Here is a 20,217-nt window from a genome sequence, read left to right on the forward strand (position 1 = left end):
GGGCTCCGCGGAGCCTGGGCCGGGCGCGGGCGCCGGGACCGACGGCGGGGGCGTGGCGGGCCCGGCGCCTGCCTTTGTTGTCCCTCGTGGCGAGCGGGGGGGAGGGGCGGCCCGAGGCCGCGAGGCCGGCAGCCGGCCCCGGGCCCCGTCGCGCGGCCTCCCGGCCCCCACGGGCGCGCGAACCCACCTTCTTGTAGTGCTTGCCCAGCCAGACGCGCACCGAATCCAGCTGGGACACCGTCTCCGGGCTCTCCCAAAACTTGCTGGCCGGGCCCCCGTCCTTCCGCCGGTAAACGGCCAGGCCCGCGGCCGTCGTCGCGCCCCCCGCCCCCGCGGCGCCTGCCGCCGCCCCCGACCCGCCGCAGCCCGTCGCCGCGGCCATCGTCGCCGTCGGTCGTCTCCACTGCCCGGCCCGCCCCGGCCTTCGCGGCGTTCCCCGTTCGCACCCGCGCGCGCGCGCACAGCCGCCACTACCGCCTCTCGGCCCCGCCCAGCCAACCCCCTTCCGGCGCGAACACTCGGCCCCGCCCCTCCTCAGACCGGCGCCCTAACCGACAAGGGCACGCGCGTGCGCATGCGCGGCACGCGCGGCTGGAAGGGCTGGAACCGGCGTTGCGGCCCGCCCCTTCCGGCGGGGTCTGCTGCGCAGTCTCTGTTCCCCAGGCGCGGTCCCTGCGCTTCTGGCTCTTTCCGCAGTTCCTGAGTCTGATTGTCAAGTGGTCGACAACAGCATGGTGTTTCTGGGTCATCACCTGCACCGCCCGGGAGAAAAGTACTAGTGTGAGAATTTCCGAAGGGATCCCGTTTAGGGTATCGGGTGCTCGCAGATACCCACACGCGGGGTGAGAAGCTGCACCCGTCCCCGCTGGCCTCAGATCCGCTCTGCGAGAAGCGGCAGTGTAGCCCTGGTAGAACATCCACCCGGGACAAGCATCCGGAACGTATTCTACTTCACACTCCTTCCCCGTCCACACACCACCTTGCTGCAGCCACTCCAGCTCTTTCTTGCTTCCGAGCCTTACCACCCACCCGCTGTTCTCCTGACCTGGCAAATGTTCCCCGCTGGTTGTCACTTAGGTGCTTTCAAATTCATAGCTTAGAGGTATTTTGTAAAAGCAACCCCTGACCATTCAGCCTTCAACAGCTAAAGTGCCAGCTCGACATTCTCTGAGAAACACTCACCTCTACCTGTATTTTCCTGAGAACCTAGCAGAGCACAGGGCCTGTTATCTAATAGGTGATTATTGTTTGATGAATGAATGAATGGCCTAGAGAGCCAAAAAGGCTTGAAATTATTGACAAAGTATGCCTGACCATTACGGAATTAAGAACTAATGCCGGGGACAACCTGGTGGTGCAAGGGTTAAGTGTCAACACTGTGAAGCTATCATGGCCACTGGCCACTGCAGCTGCTGCACTACCGAGTCCCATTCCCAGCAAGGGAGCTAACACACATGTCACAGCAGACCTCTCCTGTCTCGCCCACTGCTCCCCTCAGCAATGTACTTCAGTCAGTCTGCCTGTTTCCCACTCTGTCTATAGGGAATCTTCTTACCCACTTCCTGGCCTGCACCAGGGCCTCTCTGGTGGTGAAAGGGGTTAAGCACTGCACTATAAAGGAATCCACAGCCTCTGCAGCATGAGTTCAATCCCCAGCCGGCCAGGGAGCAACCAACATGGTGCAGCAGACCTCTCCTGACTCGCCTGCTGCCCCCCTCAACAGTGTATTTCAGTCAGTCTGCCTGTTCTGTTCCCCACTCTGTCTCTGGTGAATCCTCTCACTCTCCCCCTTCCCACATATCCCCCATCTCTGGCCTGTGCCCAGCTCTTGTATGCATAAATAAAACAATCTTTTTTAAAAATAAAAAAAAAAAAAACAGGGGCCTCCCTGGTGACGCAAGGAGTTAAGTCCAGCACTGTGAAGCTATACACAGCCACTGCAGCTCTTGTATGCATAAATTAATAAATCTTTCACCCAAAAAAGGGAACATAATGCTATATGTCCACAGAACAGCAGGTGATTTGAAAGTCCATGAATTTTTGAAGCAAACTTTTAAGAATTCATACAGTGTTGTCACAGAAAAAAGAAGACACACGAAAACAACTGGAACAAGGGCATTATAGTGTGAAAACATGTTTGGTGGAACTCAAACACATGGGTGAAAACAGAGATGGGTGTAGAATTTTTTAATGGAATGCTTTACATTTTTTAAAGTTTTTATTTTAAAACAATATCAAGGACCTCCCTGGTGGCGCAGGAGTTAGTCTCAGCAGTATCAAGCTATCGCCAGCCACTGGGGCCTGAGTTGGATCCTCAGCCAGGGAGCTGACTTACACGGCGCAGCAGATCTCTCCTGTCTCTCTGCTGCTCCCCTTAGCAGTATAGTTCAGTAGATCTGCCTGTTCTGCTCCCCACTCTGTGTCTCTGGTGCATCCTCTCACACCTCTGGCCTGCACCCCAGCTCTTGTATGCATAAATAAATAAATCTTAAAAAAAAATCTCAAGCTTACAAAGAATTTTCTCTTTTCCTAAACCACTCCAACCAACAAACATGTTATTGACATGATGCCCTTCACTCTCAAAAAGTGTATGTATTTTTTACAGACAAGCATATATTCTCATATAATCACAACACAACTATCAAAAGCTGGGAATTAATGCTAGCCTCAGTCCTCTTCAAATTTTTTCTTGTTGCTTCTCTAAATTCCTTTATACCCAAGTTTCCAGTTCAGAATCATACATTGCATTAAGTCGACTTTCAAGCTGCAAATATGGAACAGCGTCTCTTTCTTTATCTTTCTTTTTTTTTTAGATTTATTTTATTTATGCATACAAGAGCTAGAGTGAAGGCCAGAGGTATGGGAGGCCGGGGGGAAGTGGCCTGAGAGGATTCACCAAAGACAGAGTGGGGAGCAGAACAGGCAGACTGATTGAAATACACTGCTGAGGGGAGCAGCAGTTGAGACAGGAGAGGTCTGCTGTCAGATGTGGGTTAGCTCCCTGGGCTGGGATCGAATTTGTGCTGCAGTGGCTGCTGACAGCTTCACAGTGCTGAGACTTAACCTCTTGCACTACCAGGGGGGCCCCAGTCTTTAACTTTTAAAACATTGACAGCTTAGTGGGCCTCCCTGGTGGTGCAAGAGGTTAAGTCTCAGCACTATGAAGCTATCAGCAGCCACTGCAGCATGAGTTCTAGCCCCAGCCAGGGAGCTACCCACATGGCACAGGAGACCTCTCCTGGCTCGCACGCTCCTCCCTTCAGCAGTGTATTTCAGTCAGTCCGCCTGTTCTGTTCCCCACTCTGTCTTTGGTGAATCCTCTTTCCCCCTATATCTCTGGCCTATGCCCCAGTTCTTGTATGCATAAATAAATAAATTAAAAAAAAAAAACATTGACAACTTGGAAGATTATAAGCCAGTTGTTTTGTGAAATGTCCTTCAATTTAAGTTTGGCTGATGTTCATTATGCTATGTTCTGTTCACTGCATATTATCAAGCAGCACATGATTTCATTTCTTTCTTTTTTTAAAAAAAGATAGATTTATTTATTTATTTATACAAGAACCAGGTTACAGGCCAGATTCGCAAGAGGGTGAGAGGACTCACCAGAGACAGAGCAGGGGAACAGAACAGGCAGACTGATGAAATACTCTGCTGAGGGGAGCAGTGGGTGCGACAGGTCTGCTGCACCATGTGGGACCCTCACCAGCTGGCCAGGATAGAACCAGCGCTGCAGAGGCTGTGGACAGCTTCACAGCGAGGCACTCAACTGCCTGTGCTACCAGGGGAGGCCCTGATTTCATTTCTTTCATTATTTCCATTACTCTGATAAGAGAGTATCTTCCAGGATTCTGTACTTTTTGCCTTTGCAATTAATTAGTATTTCTTGGATAAGTATTTTCAAAGTTTGTAAGTATTCCATTCCTCAAACTTTCCATTTATTTTTATCAAAATCAAATGATTCCAAACTTGACTAAGTATTTGCATATTTGTGACTTCTTAATGAGAAATCATGCTGCTATTATCCTTTTTTTAAAAAAATTTTTTTAAAGATTGATTTTGTTTATACAAGAGCTGGGGTACAGGCCAGAGGCACGGGTGAGAGGATTCACCAGAGACAGAGTGAGGAGCAGAACAGGGAGACGAAAGCACTGCTGAGGGGAGCAGTGGGCAAGACAGGAGAGGTCTGCCACGCCATGTGAGCATCTCCCTGGCCGGCAGGGAATTGAACCCGCGCTGCAGAGACTGTGGTCAGCTTCACAGCACTGTGCTCAACCCACTGCACCACAGGGGAGGCCCAAGATTTATTTTTTTATTTATTTAAGCATACAAGAACTGGAGTATAGGCCACAGGTGCAGAGGGTGAGAGGATTCACCAGAGATAGAGTGGGGAGCAGAACAGGCAGATCTACTGAAATACACTGCTGAGGGGAGCGGCATGAGACAGGAGAGGTCTACTATGCCATATGGGTTAGCTCTCTGGCTGGGGATCGAACTTGTGCTGCAGTAGCTGCAGATAGCTTCATAGTGCTGAGACTGAAGCCCTTGCACCACCAGGGAGGCCCCTTGAAGCTGTTTTTGTTTCTGGGTCCTACATGATTGTACTAAATGCTAAACAGCTATGTTAACATTCTCACAAATTCATAAATAGTTTCCTTTCTTGAGTCTTCAGTGATGAAATAAACAGGAAAGGAAAAAGATTACTTCATATGAATAATTCATATTCAAGGTATAAATTCTGAAAGTTTAATACTGCTTTTATAACTCTAATGAATGGCATAGGAAAAGTCAGTTAACAAAGGGTGAATTTCACAGTTCAACTTTAAAAGTTCTATCCTTTGGGGCCTTCCTGGTGGCACAAGGGGTTAAGATGCAACCTACAAAACTCTCCACAGTCACTGCAGCACAAGTTTGATCCCCGGCCAGGGAGCTACTCACATGGCACAGCAGACCTCTCCTGACTCACCCGCTGCTCCCCTCAGCGGTGTGTTCCAATAGATCTGCCTGTTCTGCTCCCCACTCTGTCTCTGGTGAATCCTCTAACCCCCCACACCTCTGGCATATACCCCAGTTCTTGTGTGCATAAATAAAATAAATCTTTCTTTTTAAAAAAAAAAAAAAGACATTTCATTAAAAAGAAAAGTTCTGTCCTTTGATAGTCAAACTGGAAACATTTGTACTAGCCAATTCATGCTGATTCTGTAATGTCATTAGACTTCTAAATAGGCCATATAAATATGTTAGTGTCATTGCATAATTGAATTATTATGTTCCCACATGAAATTGTGAGAGAAATGAAGTTAAAATGAGTCATTGCCTACATAAACACAAGCTAAACATAATTACTAGTTTCAAAATTAGCCTGAGTACCTAAATATAACTTGCAGTCAGTGACTCTGGGCTAACAGTTATTACCACTAGAATTAACATAGTTGAAATGAAAGTAAAGATGTAGTAAAAAATGGAAAATGGCAAAACTGGGCAACAGGCCAGAGCAGAAGGATACTCTCATTTATGAGTCTCTGCTCATTCTCTGCTTATTCTAATATGGGTTAAGACAACGTCTAATAAATTTTTAAGAAAATAAAAAGGTGGCAGTAAGAAAAAGAATCCAATCTGGTAGCATACATCTAAGTGAGTGAACAAACCACATGATTAACTGTTACCCAGAAAGATTTATCATAATAGTTTTTCAGAAACAGTAAAGACATTAGCTTGTATAAATTTAGATGTTCTTAGATCCCTTGAAGGCTCCCTGGTGGCATAAATCCTATTGAAACTTCACTCTATAGCTACAACAACTATGTTCACAGAACATCTAACCAATTTGCATCAATTAAGAAGGGCAATCATAAAATAGCTACCTTTTGAGTCTACTTCTAGATCTCACTAAATACATCCTTGGCAACTACTTTGAGGAGTTGAAAATCCATGAATAGGGACCTCCCCAGTGGCGCAGCAGTTGAGCGCTGGGCTGTGAAGCTACCTGCAGTGTCTGCAGCGCAGGTTCGATCCCCAGCCACCAGTGAGGGTCCCACATGGTGCGACAGGCCTCTCCTGCCATGCCCACTGCTCCCCTCAGCAGTGTACTTCTGTTTTTCTGCTTGTTCTGCTCCCTGCTCAGGCTCTGGTGAATCCTCTTACCCTCCCCCGCTTCTGACTGTACCCAGTGCTTGTATAAATAAATAAATAAATCTTTAAAAAAAAAAGGTACAGGGCCTCCCCTGGTGGCGCAGTAGTTGAGCGCTGGGCAGCAAGGCTGCCCGCAGCCTCTGCGGCGCCGGTTCGTTCCCCAGCCGCCGGCTAGGGTCCCACCAAAAAAAAAATATATATATATATTTAATTATTTAATTAATTTAAAAAAAGGTAAAATCTAAGCACCATGTTTGGTTTTTTTTTAATGTAGGAATCAGCCTTGCATGAAAGATCATCTCAGCTTTAACAGAAACACATACCTGATTCCTGCTGCGCTGACAGAAATCACTTAAGGATTCCACCTAAGGGAAAGGAAAGCTGTAATGAACGCTGCTGACCTCTACTGCTTAATAGAAGAATTACATTTCTCGCTAAAAAGACCAAAGGCGGAAAAGACTGGCACCGACAAGACACTGAACACTGCTTACCCCTATGTGAACGCAGTAAGCAAGCAAGTTTAAACTTTTTACATTCATCATGATTATTAATATGTATTAATACATTGCTATCTTATCTATTTTCTTTTGCTTACCATGTTTTTTATTGCTACTCTTTTCTCCTCTCTTGCCTTCTGCTCATTTTCCTTTGATGGGCTTAGACGTTTGAATTAGATTTCTATTCATTTACTAGTTACACATGGTCTTTAAAAAATGTAATTATCAGAATCGAATTGAAAACCCAGAAATAAAGCCATAGATATATAGTCAACTAATATAACAAAGGAACAAAGAATATGCAATGGAAAAAGGATAGTCTCTTCAATAAATGGTGCTGGGAAAACTGGATTACTACATGCAAAAGAATGAAACTAGAATACTAACTCACACCATACACAAAAAGCAACCCAAAATGGATAAAAGATTTGAATATAAGACCTGAAACTAGGGCCTCCCTGGTGGCATAAGGGGTTAAGTCTCAGTGCTATAAAGCTGTTGCCAGCCACTGCAGCAAGAGTTCAATCCCAGGTCAGGGAATTACCCACATGGTGCAGCAGACCTCTCCTGACTCGCCTGCTGCTCCTCTCAGCAGTGTACTTCAGTCTGCCTGTTCTGTTCCCCACTCTGTCTCTGGTGACTCCCCTCTCCCCCCACACCTCTGGCCTGTACCCCAGCTCTTACATGCATAAATAAATATTTTTAAAAAAGTAATTGGAGTTATAAATATGCTGGATTTAGAAGTTGATTTCTTTCACTCAACATTTCTTGGCTATTTTTCCACACTAAATCTCATCCTTTGTAATTGCTGTATACTACTTCATTTAACTTATATTATTATGGACTGAATAATATAACTGCCAAATTCCTATGTTGAAGCCTCAACCCCTAATATGACTATATTTGGAGATGGTGCCTTTATGGAGGTAATTAGGTCCTAAAGGAGAGGGCCCTAATCTTAAGGGAGGGACTGGTGTAGTTGTAAAGTAAGAGACCAGAGCTCTCTCTATATATAGGCAAGCACAGAGGAAAGGCAATGTGAGGACACAGCAAGAAAGCAAGCATCTATAAACCAAAAATAGAGACCTCACCAGAAACTGATGGCACCTTAATCTTCGACTTTTAGCCTTCATAACTATCAGAAAGTAAATATCTGTTGTTTAAACCACCTAGTTGTGGTGTTTTGTTATGATCGCCAGCATAGACTAATACAGATGTAGTCTATTTAATTCAATTAGTCCCCTAAAAAGGAAGATGTAAGGTTTTTCAGGGTTTTTTTTCCTTTCAGCAAAAAACAAAACAAAACAAAAAAAAAAAAAAACACCTATTTTAAACTTTATCCAAAAATGTCAAACATGTTAAAAATTTACAGCCCTGGGTCTCTGTGGTGGCTTAGGGGTTAAGTCTCAGTGCTATCAAGCTATCACCAGCTACTGCAGCATAAGTTCATCCAGTCAAGGAACTAACCCATATCGTGCAACAGACCTCTCCTGTCTTGCCCACTGCTCCTCTCAGCAGTGTATTTCAGTGGATTCACCTGTTCTGCTCCCCAGCCTCTGGTAGATCTCCTTCTGCCCCCTCCCCACCATACCTCTGGCCTACTCCCTTCTTGTATACCTAAATAAATAAAAATAAATCTTTGGGCCTCCCTGGTGGCACAAGGGGTTAAGCACAGCACTATGAAGCTATCCATAGCCTCTGCAGCATGAGTTTGATCCCAGGCCTGCCAGGGAGCTTCCCACATGGCACAGCAGACCTCTCCTCACTTGCCCGCTATTCCCCTCAGCAGTATATTTCTGTCTGTCTGCCTGTTCTGTTCCCCACTCTGTCTCTGGTGAATCCTCTCATCCGCCCCTGCACCTCTGCCCTATACCCCAGTTCTTGTAATGCATAAATAATCTTTAAAAAAATAAATCTTTAGGGGCCTCCCTGGTGGCACAAGGGGTTAAGCACTGCACTATGAAGTAGTCCGCAGCCTCTACAGCATGAGTTCGATCCCCAGCCAGCCAGGGAGCAACCCACATGGCGAGGCAGACCTCTCCAGTCTAGTCCGCTGCTCCCCTCAGCAGTGTATTTCAGTCAGTCTGCTTGTTCTGCTCCCCTTTCTGTCTCTGGTGAATCCTCTCACCCCACACCACATCTCTGGCCTGTACCCCAGCTCTTATATGCATAAATCAATAAATCTAAAAAAAAAAAATCTTTAAAAAAAAACATAGTCCTGAGCTTCAGATACTACCTCCAATGTCATAGCAAGTAAGGATAGAAGATCAGGATCGACTTCAGAGCCCCTCCAACTCCTTGAGAAGAAGGAAACCCTTGTCCTGGCATCGGATTAGAAAAACGTCAGGGCTCTAAGGAGAACTGCATGCCAATTCTCTTAGCACCGGGTCAAGGCTCTTCACCCTACCCACCCCTCCTCAGTGAAGAAGATATTTAAAATTCTTAAAACTTTCACAGGAATATGGCCATGATGCTTGTTGGGGGGGGGGGCGGTGAACTGACTGCCTGCGGAGGTGATGGGACAGCATCTTGGCAGGCATCATCCTCTCCCTCCTCCCTTTCTTCTTCCTCAGAAATGTTCTTGCTTATAACAATTGGGTGCCACCCAATTATCTGCACAGGGCCAGAGTCTAACTTCAGATATAGGTGGTTGGAGCTGGAAGATACCCAAATTTAGCATAGGCTGGCCCAACTTGAGGTTGGGCACAAGAACTGCAATCTATTCATTTCATGACTCCAGACCACAGCTTCTACCAATTTTTTTTTTTAAAGATTTATTTATTTATTTATACAAGCACTGGGTACAGTCAGAAGTGCGGGAGGGTGAGAGAATTCACCAGAGCCAGAGTGGAGAGCAGAACAGGCAGACTGACAAAGTACACTGCTGAGGGGAGCAGCAGGTGGCAGGAGAGGTCTTTGCGCCATGTGGGACCCTTGCCCGTCGGCCGGGGATCGAACCGGCACTGCAGAGGCTGCAGGCAGCCTCGCAACCCAGCGCTCAACTGCTGTGCCACCGGGGAGGCCCTACAGCCTCTACCATATTACACTCTTCTTTGTCTTGCTCACTGAGGCAGAGAATGGTCAAAGTCAGCACCTGCTCCACATCAGCTGTTTGCTGTACCTTAAAAGTGAAAGAACAGGTGTGATCTGAGAGTTCACAGCCAAAGAAAACCTATAATGACTAGAACTGGGACATGCAGACTTTGGATATGCCTTGACCCCTGACATTTCTGGCCCTGCACTTGGTCTCCTGATTCAAGAATGTCCAGACTGTGGCAGCCTCACCAGTCATGGATCTCCCAGATTTTGGTTTTAAACACTACAAATAATGCAGCAATGAATGGTGGTATGGTTAGGTAAATCCCTGGAACTGAAATGGGTGAAAGGCTCACACATCTTAAATCTAATATGGCAAACCAACCTTTAAATAAAGTAAATGGGCCTTCCCGGTGGCGCAGCGGGTTGAACGCAGTGCTGTGAAGCTGTCCGCAGCTCCTGCAACGTGGGTTCGATTCCTGGCAGGCCATGGAAAGAACCACATGGCAGCAGACCTCTCCTGTCTCATCCGCCTGCTGTTCCCCTCAGCAGTGTTCTTGGTCGTCTGCCTGTTCTGCTCTCCGCTCTGTCTCTGGTGAATTCTCTCACCCTCCCGTGCTCTGATCTGTACCCCAGTGCTTGTATAAATAAATAAATCTTAAAATAAATAAATAAATACCGAACCCTCAATAGGTAAAAGTTCTTGTTCCCCTGAAGTGGAGCCATTCTTCCAAGAGAAAGTGTTCGCTCATTCAACATGTATCAGTACCTATTTTTGAACAATGTCAGGCACTGTGCAAGGTGCTTAGGAGACAATGGTGAACAAAGGATCAAGTCCCTGCTCTCAGGATCTCTATTCTAGTAGGGAAACAGGCATTATGTAAAAGTAAACAAATGAGTACATGAGGTGGTCTGGGTGCTGAGACCCAGATGGAGAACAAATATCAGTATTTGAGAGAAGATGGCTAAGTGTGTTTCAGTTTTGTTTTTTAAAAACAACCAAGTTGTAGTTCTACTCCTATATATATATAAATATACATACACCAACAGAAATGAAGAAAGATACTCAAACAAAAACTGATACTCCAAAGTTCATAGCAGCACTATTCCCAATAGTCAAAAGGTGGGAACATCCAAATGTCCATCAACATACAAAAAGTTAAACAAAATGTGGTATACTAATGATTATTCAGCCATGAACAGAAATGAAGCACTAATACATGCTATAACAGATACATCTTGAAAACATTATGCTAAATGAAAAAAGCCAAATATAAAAGTCCACATATATAATTTCATTTATATGAATTACCCAAATTAGGAAAATCCATAGGCATATAAAGCAGATTAGGGCTGTTGTTGCGGAGGATGGGAACAGTGAGGATGGGAGTGAGTACTTATTAAACGGGTACATATTGGGTTCCCTTTTGGGGTGTTGGAAAATGTTTTGGAACTAGGTAGTAATGATGGTTACATGGTTATAAGTATGTAAATATACCAAATATCACTGAATTACACACCTCAAAATGTTGAATTTTATGTTACATTTGCCATAATAAAAGATAGCACATTAAAAGAAAGTTTGTTTTGGGCCTCCCCGGTGGCGCAGCAGTTGAGCGCTGGGTTTCGAAGCTGCCCGCGGCCTCTGCAGCACTGGTTTGATCCCCGGCTGCTCCCCGGCCACTGGAGGAGGGTCCCACATGGCGTGCAGACCTCTCCTGCCGCCCGCTGCTCCCCTCAACAGTGTACTTCGGTCCTTCTGCCTGCTCTGCTCCCCGCTCTGGCTCTGGTGAATTCTCTCACCCTCCCGTGCTTCTGACTTTACCCAGTGCTTGTATAAATAAATAAATAAATAAATCTTAAAAAAAAAAAAAAAGTTTGTTTTCTTAAGCTTACTGGCCAATATATAATGTACTTTTTGTCAGATGCCTATTCATGTCTCAAATTTTTTTTTCTGGAGGCCTGCCTGGTGGTATAAGGGGTTATGCGTTAGCACTATGAAGCAATTTGCAGCCACTGCAGCACAAGTTCGATCCCTGGCCAGGGAGCTAACCCACATGGCACACCAGACCTCTCCTGTCTCACCCGCTGCTCCCCTCAGCAGTGTATTTCAATGCATCTGCCTGCTCTGCTCCCCACTCTGTTTCTGGTGAATCCTCTTACCCTCACCCCTGCACCTCTGGCCTACACCCCAGTTCTTGTACACTTAAATAAACAAAAATAAATCTTTTTTTTTTAAATTGTTCTAGGCTCAAGAATAAGCAAAAGACTTTCAGAAAGAAAACTAAAAACATAAAACGTGTAAGAAGGAAAGTATTTAGTATGTGCCACTTTTGCAGTTATTCCTCTCAGTCTTAAGACTTATTAGCAGGCTTTTCTCATCCTCTTTATCAGATCAGAAGTTCCTTTGGAGGGCCTCCCCTGGTGGTGCAGGTGGTTGAGCACCGACTGTGAAGCTGTCCGCAGCCTCTGCAGCGCCAGTTTGATCCCGGCCGGCTGGTAAGGGTCCCACATGGCGCAGCAGACCTCTCCTGTCTCGCCCGCTGCTACCCTCAGCAGTGTATTTCGTCACTCAGCCTGTTCTGTTCCCCCACCCTGTCTCTGGTGAGTCCTCTCACCCTCCCGCGCATCTGGCCTATACCCTGTTCTTATACAAATAAATAAATCTTTAAAAAAAAAACAACTTCCTTTGGAGCTGGCACCAGGTCTTTGTCACTTAACATCACAACAGCATTTCAAGCATAATGCATATGAAGTTGAACCCTCATCTTTTTTTTTTTTAAGATTTATTTATGTATACAAGAACTGGGGTGTAGGCCAGAGGTGTGTGTGTGTGTGGGCAGGGGGCGTTAGAGGATTCACCAGAGACAGAGTGGGGAACAGAACAGAGTGGAACAGAGTGGGGAACAGAACAGGCAAACTGACTGAAATACACTGCTGAGGGGAGCAGCGGGCAAGACACGCGGGCAAGACAGGAGAGGTCTGCTGCGCCATGTGGGTAGCTCTCTGGATTGCCAGGGATTGAACTTGCACTGCAGAGGCTGCGGATAGCTTCAGAGTGCTGTGCTTAACCCCTTGTGCCACCAGGGCCCAAACCCTCATCTTTGCCGTGTCCCTTAATTAACAGTGACTAATCCTTTCAGTCACCCTGACACAGATCTCAAGGTCATTTCTCTATAGACATGTGGTCAGGGATCAGCCTGGCACTCCCCAATCACCTTCTCATTCCTTTCTTTCTTGTCCTTTTCATTGTTGAGCCTAGTTCAATCACTCATACAGTCTCATTTAATTAGAATCCTAGCTTCTATTTTTCTAGCCAATTCTACCTTCATAGTTTCAGAATAATCTTCTAAAAACACAGAATTGTAAAAATGTCTTACAAAAAACAATTGCTTACAGAGCCTCCCTTGTGGCACAGGGGGTTAAAGACAGTGCTATCAAGCTATCGCCAGCCACTGCAGCATGGGTTTGATCCACGGCTAGGGAGCAAACCACATGGCACAGCAGACCTCTCCTTGCCTCACCTCCTCCTCCCCTCAGCAGTGTATTTCAGTCGATCTGACTGTTCTGCTCAGCACTGTATTTCAGCAGATCCGCCCGCTCTGTCTCTGGTGAATCCTTTCACCCTACACACCTCTGGCTTACACCCCAATTCTTGCATGCATAAATAAATAAAAATCTTTAAAGAGAGAAATAAAACAATTGCTAACAAACAAAAGCAAAATCCCTTAACATATACCCAAACCTACTTTTCTGATTTTTTCAGCCCCACACACACATCCAACACTTTGGTCACACTGAACTACTACTGTATATTCTTAGGATTTGCCAGGGTTCCACCTGGATGCCCGTCCAATGGTCCTTCCCCCTGAAGTTGTCATTCAGAAGTAACAGACTCCTTTCTCCTCTCTCTGAGTCTCTGTAGTACTTTGTAACTCCTTTCCAGCATTGTTACTTCACACAAGGCTTTTTTCTCCTTTACTAGACCTTAAATTCCGTCAGGGCAGGGTCTTTGTATCCTCAACGTCTGCTTAGCAACAAATACATAATTCACATAAATACCAGCTTTGCCCAAAATGAACCCGCTGTTCAAACACCCCTCTCCATTTTGTTCAAAGTTGAGATGGGGAAAATAATACTTATAACATTTATTGTTTTGACAAAACCATCTGATACAGCACTAACTCTTGTTCTCCTGAAAGGAGTATATTTTACTCCTTATTTTACTCTCTCCAGCTGTAAAGTCTTGACCCAGTTTTAGAGCTACCTGAACCGAGTTCTGTCCTTTGGAAGTTGGGATTCCACCGAACTCACACAGGAGCCTCGTCTAGAGGACTGCAGCTTTTAACAGGGACGGACAACGCCTTCCTCACTTCTAAGAGGCCAGGGGGTGGGAGCGGGAGTTCGGGGTGTCGGCATCTCCAGACCCGCTCAGCAACACCCAGACCAGTGGTCTCCTCGCGACCAGCAAGTGCCACATTGTCCTTTCCTTAACATCGTATAGTTCGCAACGTGCCATCTGGTTGAGTTCATCCTAACAATCTCGGGAGGCAGGAGTTCTCAGCTCCCTAAAGAACTGAAGACCGGAGCGGGGCTGTGGAAGCGGCGAGCCAACAAGGAGGGTGGGAGCTCGGCGCTCCGAGGAGGATTTCGTTCCCGGCTAAGCTTTTACCCGGCGCGCTTCCTCACTTGACTGGAGGCGCGGGGTGGGCGCGCAGATTCGAGGGGCTCCCTCGCTCCCGCTTCCTGGTCCTGCGGCGCCGCGGAAAGGGGGCGGCGTGAAGGCCGGAGCCGCCCAGATCCTCTCCCCCGGCGACCCCGGAGGGCCGCGCGCTCGCCCCCTTCGCCACGGCGCCGGAAGTCCCGCCTGCGCCCGCCACGGCCGTCCCCCCTCAGGCTGGCGCTGGGGGCCGCCGCGGGTTGGCGCCCCGCGCGGCGAGAGCAGGGGGCGGCCACCGCGAGGCCCAGGCGGGTGCTCGCTCGGGACCCGCTGAAGCGCGGGGGCGGGCGCGGGGGCGGGGCGGGGGCGCGGGGCGGGAGGCGCCGGGGCTGCCGGCGGGACTTCCGCCGCGGGACCCGGAAGGGGCCTCGCCGCCGCTGGTGGGAGTTGTAGTCCGCTGTGGTTGGGGGGGCCCGCGGCTCATGCGCGGTGCACCGAGGCTTGTTTCACATCTGTAACAACAGGTGAATTGGGCTTTTTATTCTCTCCTTTCGTGCCCCCTTGAGGAGCTGGCCGAGGCCGGGGGTGGTCGGCGCGAGGAGGGGCCCGGGTCCGACCGCGGGCTTGGCGAAGAGTGGGGCGGAGTAGCGGGCGGGCCCGAGGAGCAGGCCGGGCATCCTAGGCCTCCCTGGGAAGCCGGTCGGGCCGAGCCTGGGCAGCCAGGCCTCGGCCTGCCGTTGCCATGGAGCCGGAGCGGGGGCGGGGGCCAGACCGGTCCGCCGGGGCGGGCCTGGTAGCCAGGGACTCCGCGGGGATCGCGGAGTGGCCGCTTCTTTGGCGCCAGGACTCCGCTGCCTCAAGGGATGCTCCGTTTCTCGAGGCAGGGCCTGAAGGAAACCCCCGGAGTGCCCTGGGACCTTTGTCTGCCCCCCCGAGCCGTCTGGACCGTTCGTCCAAAGGGAGGCCTGGTGCATTCTGGCCCCCCTGATTTGCCCCCTTTTGCACCCACCTTGTCACTGGGGGAGGCCAAGGGGTGAGGTGTTCTTTGTTTGCTGGTGGCGACTTGGCCCATTTCGCAGGGGAAGATCTAATGCATGTTGGGTCCTTTGTTTGCCGTGAACTGGAGTGCGGGGGGGGTGGTCCTCAGAACCCCCAAGCCTGGAGAATCGCGTTAATATGCTGTCTAGCTAGTCCTCGTGTGGCAACACTGGTCATCTTAATTGTAATTTTGCAAAGCTGAGGTTATCCCACTTTGCAACCACAACCCATGGGAGCTGGCCATACACTGTTGCAGGTGGTCTGCAAGATGGCCAGATGCAGACTCTTAACCTGTTTTTGGGTTGCAACTTACTGGCCAGAGGGACAGGAGACAATGTCTGATGGTTTCCTTTGCAGTTTTTTTTGAGACACTAATCCCACTGTCATTGTGGGTCTTGCCCACATGTTATAATTTACTTAAATCGTGGAATCTTAGAGTTTCCAGGAGGGAGGATTCTTTTCCTCATACAGCCTTTGGGATTTATGATAGTGCTCTTTATTTGTGTAGTTGTTTTAAGGTGCAAGAAATACATTCTTTGCTGCAGTCTCTTGTATAGGTCCTTTACCTCCAAAAGTTATTTACTCTTCAAGTGTTTTAACTTATGTAGCTGTGATCCAAAGTTTATCAGTTGGATCCTTCTTGCCTTTGCAACCTTTGAAGATGTCAATATAAAATGTTATTTCAAAGAATGAACCATGAGACATCTAGGCAACAGTTAGATATGGAAATAAGAAAAGCAGTGTAATATAAAACTTGGAAAGCTTTGGAGCCCAGCAACTAATGTAAATCAGGGCAGATTTCCATTCTTCCCTGAAGCAGCTATGGAATCTTAGGCAAGTTGTATAACTTTCTCTGGGAAAATCTGCCTCCGTTTATTTTTCTGGGAAAGATAATTCCTACTTCTCTAAACAACTATAGATTAAATGAGATAAAGTCAGTGGAAGTCCTTTGTAAACTATAAAAATGGTATGTAACATTTAGTTATTAATCTCTCAATCTGGAAGAGTTTCTTTACCTTAAATAGGTTCATGTTATAGTGATTATAGAGGTAGAACTCAAAACTGAAGCAGGTTTTGCTCTGGATTTTGAGGGAATGCTTTCAAGACTACAAACCTTTCTTTACCATGATGTTTCTTCCTAGGTACCTTACAGGGGCTAATGTGGGACAGCTCACAATAGCGTGAGCCCTGAATCTAGAGTGGGTCATGACAGTTCTTAAAGTGGAACCTTTGTGTCAGGTCTGTGTGTTTCATGCCACTAACAAAACTTGTCCTTGTTATTAGAGTTAGTAAATGAATTTCAGTGATCCGGACCACCTTTCTTTCCCTGCGGGGGCCATCATTTTAGTGACCCAGCATTGTACTTCCCAGGAGGAGGCCCAGCCTCGTGATGAGGAATAGCAAGGAGAGAATTCAGCTTCAGTTCAAAAGCCTACAAAATCTGAGACCATCACTGCTTTTGTAAGGTAAGTACATTTAGCCATGTACACAAAGCTGTGGTGGGTGTCATGAGCAACCACACTATAAAGCAAAAGGCATGTATTAAATCTATTTGTGCATGTCTTGGAAAAAGGTACTGTTTTTAATTAGTCATTATGGAATCTTTTTTATCCTTAAATCATCCCATAGTGACTTTACCTAGAGTTAAGTAGTGTTTAATTATGCAAGAAATCTTGGCATAATATTATTCTACTTATCTTTACATTATTTAAGAGAAATTCTCAACCGTAAAGGTTTCCAACAATACTATATTACAAGAAAGACAGCTTTCTTTTGGATCTCTATGAAATGTTCTAGAACTCTGTAAAATATCTCTAAAAGATCCTATCTTAAATCTCATACTATTTTTTTTTTACACTGCTAGAAGAAAAGGTAGTATTATGTGTGCCTTCATTGGCATTGAGAGGATCAGAAGCTTTTTAAAAGCAAAACCATGTCTTTTTACAAGCAAATTAACTTATAGTTTCTTAACAAGACCACATTGTTGTTTCTTAAATAATAATCATTTAGATGTTTTAGATTTTCTTAATAATCAGGTTTTGTTTAAAATTAGAATCTAAAATTACACCCTTTTTCTTTTAATTTGGATAGAAGGAGTCTGTAGAATGTAATTTCTTACAGTAAATTGTATCATTGTTGATATTGTATTGAAGTTTTCTCTCTGAGCTACCATATCCTATCGGCTGAAATTTCCGGCATCCCTGGGGGAGAGGAGGCCATCAGGGCAGACCTGCTATGGACCTGAAAGATTCGGCCCCAGGTCAGCCCTCTACCCCCCAACACCCCACGATTTGAGAATGAGAGGGATTAGCAGTCAGGAGCAGGAATGTAGGCCCCCTTAGACTTCAAGTAATGTTAGGCATTATCCTAATTTGCTAAAACATGGTGTAGCTGTTTTTAAACTAAGATCACATGAGATTATTGTACTTATCTCAGGAGTTCTACAGTACTAAAAACATCTATAAGTTTAAATGTTTTTAAAAACAAAATTGTTAAATCAGGTGTTACTTATTTCTGTTTGTTTTCTTTTTTTTTAATCTCTAGGTATATTCCTCAGTTAAATGTGATAATAAGCAAAATGCACAAAAATTTTTGACCGACAGTTAATCTTTAACACTTGTTATTTCATAGAGATTCTACCATGAAAAGCTTTTCATTTTGAATCACTATACAACTACTTTTTGATACTGTCAGTCAAATCCCATTCCTGAGAAGTTGATAGGTTTTGTGAAAACTCAGTAAAACCAGTTTGTCCATTAGGCAATCATCAGTCCCATTTCTTGATGTCACATGAGAAAAGGAATCCATGTAGAATTTCATTTTTTCCTACAAGTCCCAGGAAAACAGCAAGTATTTTGATGAGATGGAAACATGTCTCTGACAATGAACTGTATCCCCTTCTGTTTAGCAGGACACAGGGAGTTTAGGATGGAGAAAGAAGAAAGCTCTCAATTAGAAAGAAACACATGTAATTACTCTAGAGTGGAGATGGCCCTTCCATCCTTAAAACTGGGTGCAGCAATTGGGGCTCATTAGTGAAGAGCTTCATTTGTTTGGTCTTCTGGACAGTGCTGTGTTATTGAAGTCTTCTCTTTGAGTTCCCGGACCAAAAATATTAACCATTGCTTCTTGGCCCTTTTTCTTCTTAGGATTCCAGCTTTCCCTCCTGGCCAGAAATGTTCAGCCTGGACTCATTCAGAAAAGGTAACAGAACTGTGCTTGTAACCAACCACATGCCCTTCCTCCCTGTGATGGGCAACTGTGAAGGCTGTGAAAATGCCTTACCAGTATAGTCCTTAGATCTCTCTTTTTTTTTTTAAGATTTATTTATTTATTTATACAAGTACTGGGTACAGTCAGAAGCACAGGAGGGTGAGAGAATTCACCAGAGCCAGAGCGGGGAGCAGAACAGGCAGACTGACAAAATACACTGCTGAGGGGAGCAGCAGGTGAGACATGAGAGGTCTGCTGTGCCATGTAGGTTGCTCCCTGGCCGGCCAAGGATCGAACCAGTGCTGCAGAGGCTGCGGGCAGCTTAGCAGCCCAGCGTTCAACTGCTGTGCCAACCAGACAGGCCCTTTTTTTTTTTTTTTAAAGATTTTTTTTATTTATGCGTACAGGAACTGGAATGAAGGCCAGAGGTGTAGGGGGTGGGAGGATTCACCAGAGAAGGTCTGGTGAAGCAGAACAGGTAAATCTATTGAAATACACTGCTGAGGGGAGCAACAGGCAAGACAGGGGAGGTCTGCTGCCCCATGTGGGTTCGCTCCCTGGCTGGGCATTAAACTCATGCTGCAGTGGCTGTTGATAGTTTGATAGTGCTGACATTAATCCCTGCACCACCAGAGAGGCCTGGAAAACCTTGGCCAAGTGGTGCCCTATGTAACCTATTGAATGGGGCCAGAGGAAGGGCTGGATGTAAGCGGACTCAAAGCAGCCACTTCCTGCCTCTTTGTTTTCAGGCACTCTACCTTTTTTCATACTGCATGAAAATATTAATCTGTTATCCTAGTTTTTTTAGTTAACTGTCTGAAAAGAAGACATTGAAGTTGAGGTTAGTGTGGACAGCGCTAAAATTAAGTACACTTAATTGCCTTGTGTTTGCTTACTAACCAGTGGGCTTTGTTGTCCACCCACTTATAAAGTGAGGCCCACTTGCGTGAAAATAGGGCCACTCATAGTGGGAGTGTCTCTGAATGACTATCACTGACTTTGTGAAGACGTGGAGAGAGCCCAATAAAATTTTGACCTTCCTATTTTCCTGGATTGTTAAACTCTGACATACTAGATAGATGGTACCAGGTGAGAGTATTGGAACAAAATTCCTTTAAAGCATTTGTCGATTTTACTTTCTGGGTGGTAATTGATTTGTTTGAGAGGCTTTCTGTCAGGGTGACATTGTTAGTGTTCAGTATAGTGAAGGTAGCATAGCCTCACTGAGCAAAAGTTCCAGAGTACCAGACTTATGTTCCTGGTTTACCTCCTCACTGAGGATTCTTGAGCAGGTGACTGAGCCTCTGTATCTCCATTTCCTCATGATTTAAATAGGCCAGGTCATAGTACCTACCTCGTGAGGTTGTTCCAAGGATCAGATGAGTTAACACATGTAGAGAGTTCAGAAGAAGGCTTGACACCTAGTAAACTCACAATTCATATTAGTAAATAAGTCGCTTCAGTACTTAATACAATCTGATTTGGGGCCTTGCTTTACATACATATATTCCTGCTAACAACCATTTTTGTGCTTGAAGGTTTCCAGGAAAGCTATTAATCAGTCATTGCCATGAATATTTTCCTTTAGGCAAATCTATACTTTCATGGTTTCCTTACTACAGGGTGAAATACCTTCTCCAT

General features: G+C 46.0%; 1 protein-coding gene across 11 annotated transcripts in view; it reads left to right on the plus strand.

Moving 5' to 3' along the window:
- Positions 1-204: 204 nt before the first annotated feature.
- Positions 205-20,217, plus strand: part of DHX30 (DExH-box helicase 30) — a 43,100-nt gene continuing 23,087 nt past the window's right edge. For 2 of the 11 annotated variants that reach the window (XM_037528180.2, XM_054693830.1), the window contains exons 1-4: positions 14,728-14,849; positions 16,648-16,829; positions 17,517-17,623; positions 18,513-18,567. In XM_037528180.2, coding sequence (XP_037384077.1) covers positions 17,599-17,623; positions 18,513-18,567 — 80 coding nt within the window. In that variant the 5' untranslated portion in view covers positions 14,728-14,849; positions 16,648-16,829; positions 17,517-17,598. The other 9 variants (XM_037528231.2, XM_037528214.2, XM_037528222.2 and 6 more) reach the window with 9 other exon arrangements.

This window comes from Talpa occidentalis, unplaced genomic scaffold (genome assembly GCF_014898055.3).
Source record: "Talpa occidentalis isolate TD23 unplaced genomic scaffold, MPIMG_talOcc4v2.1 talOcc4.10, whole genome shotgun sequence".
In the NCBI taxonomy this organism is placed as follows: domain Eukaryota; kingdom Metazoa; phylum Chordata; class Mammalia; order Eulipotyphla; family Talpidae; genus Talpa; species Talpa occidentalis.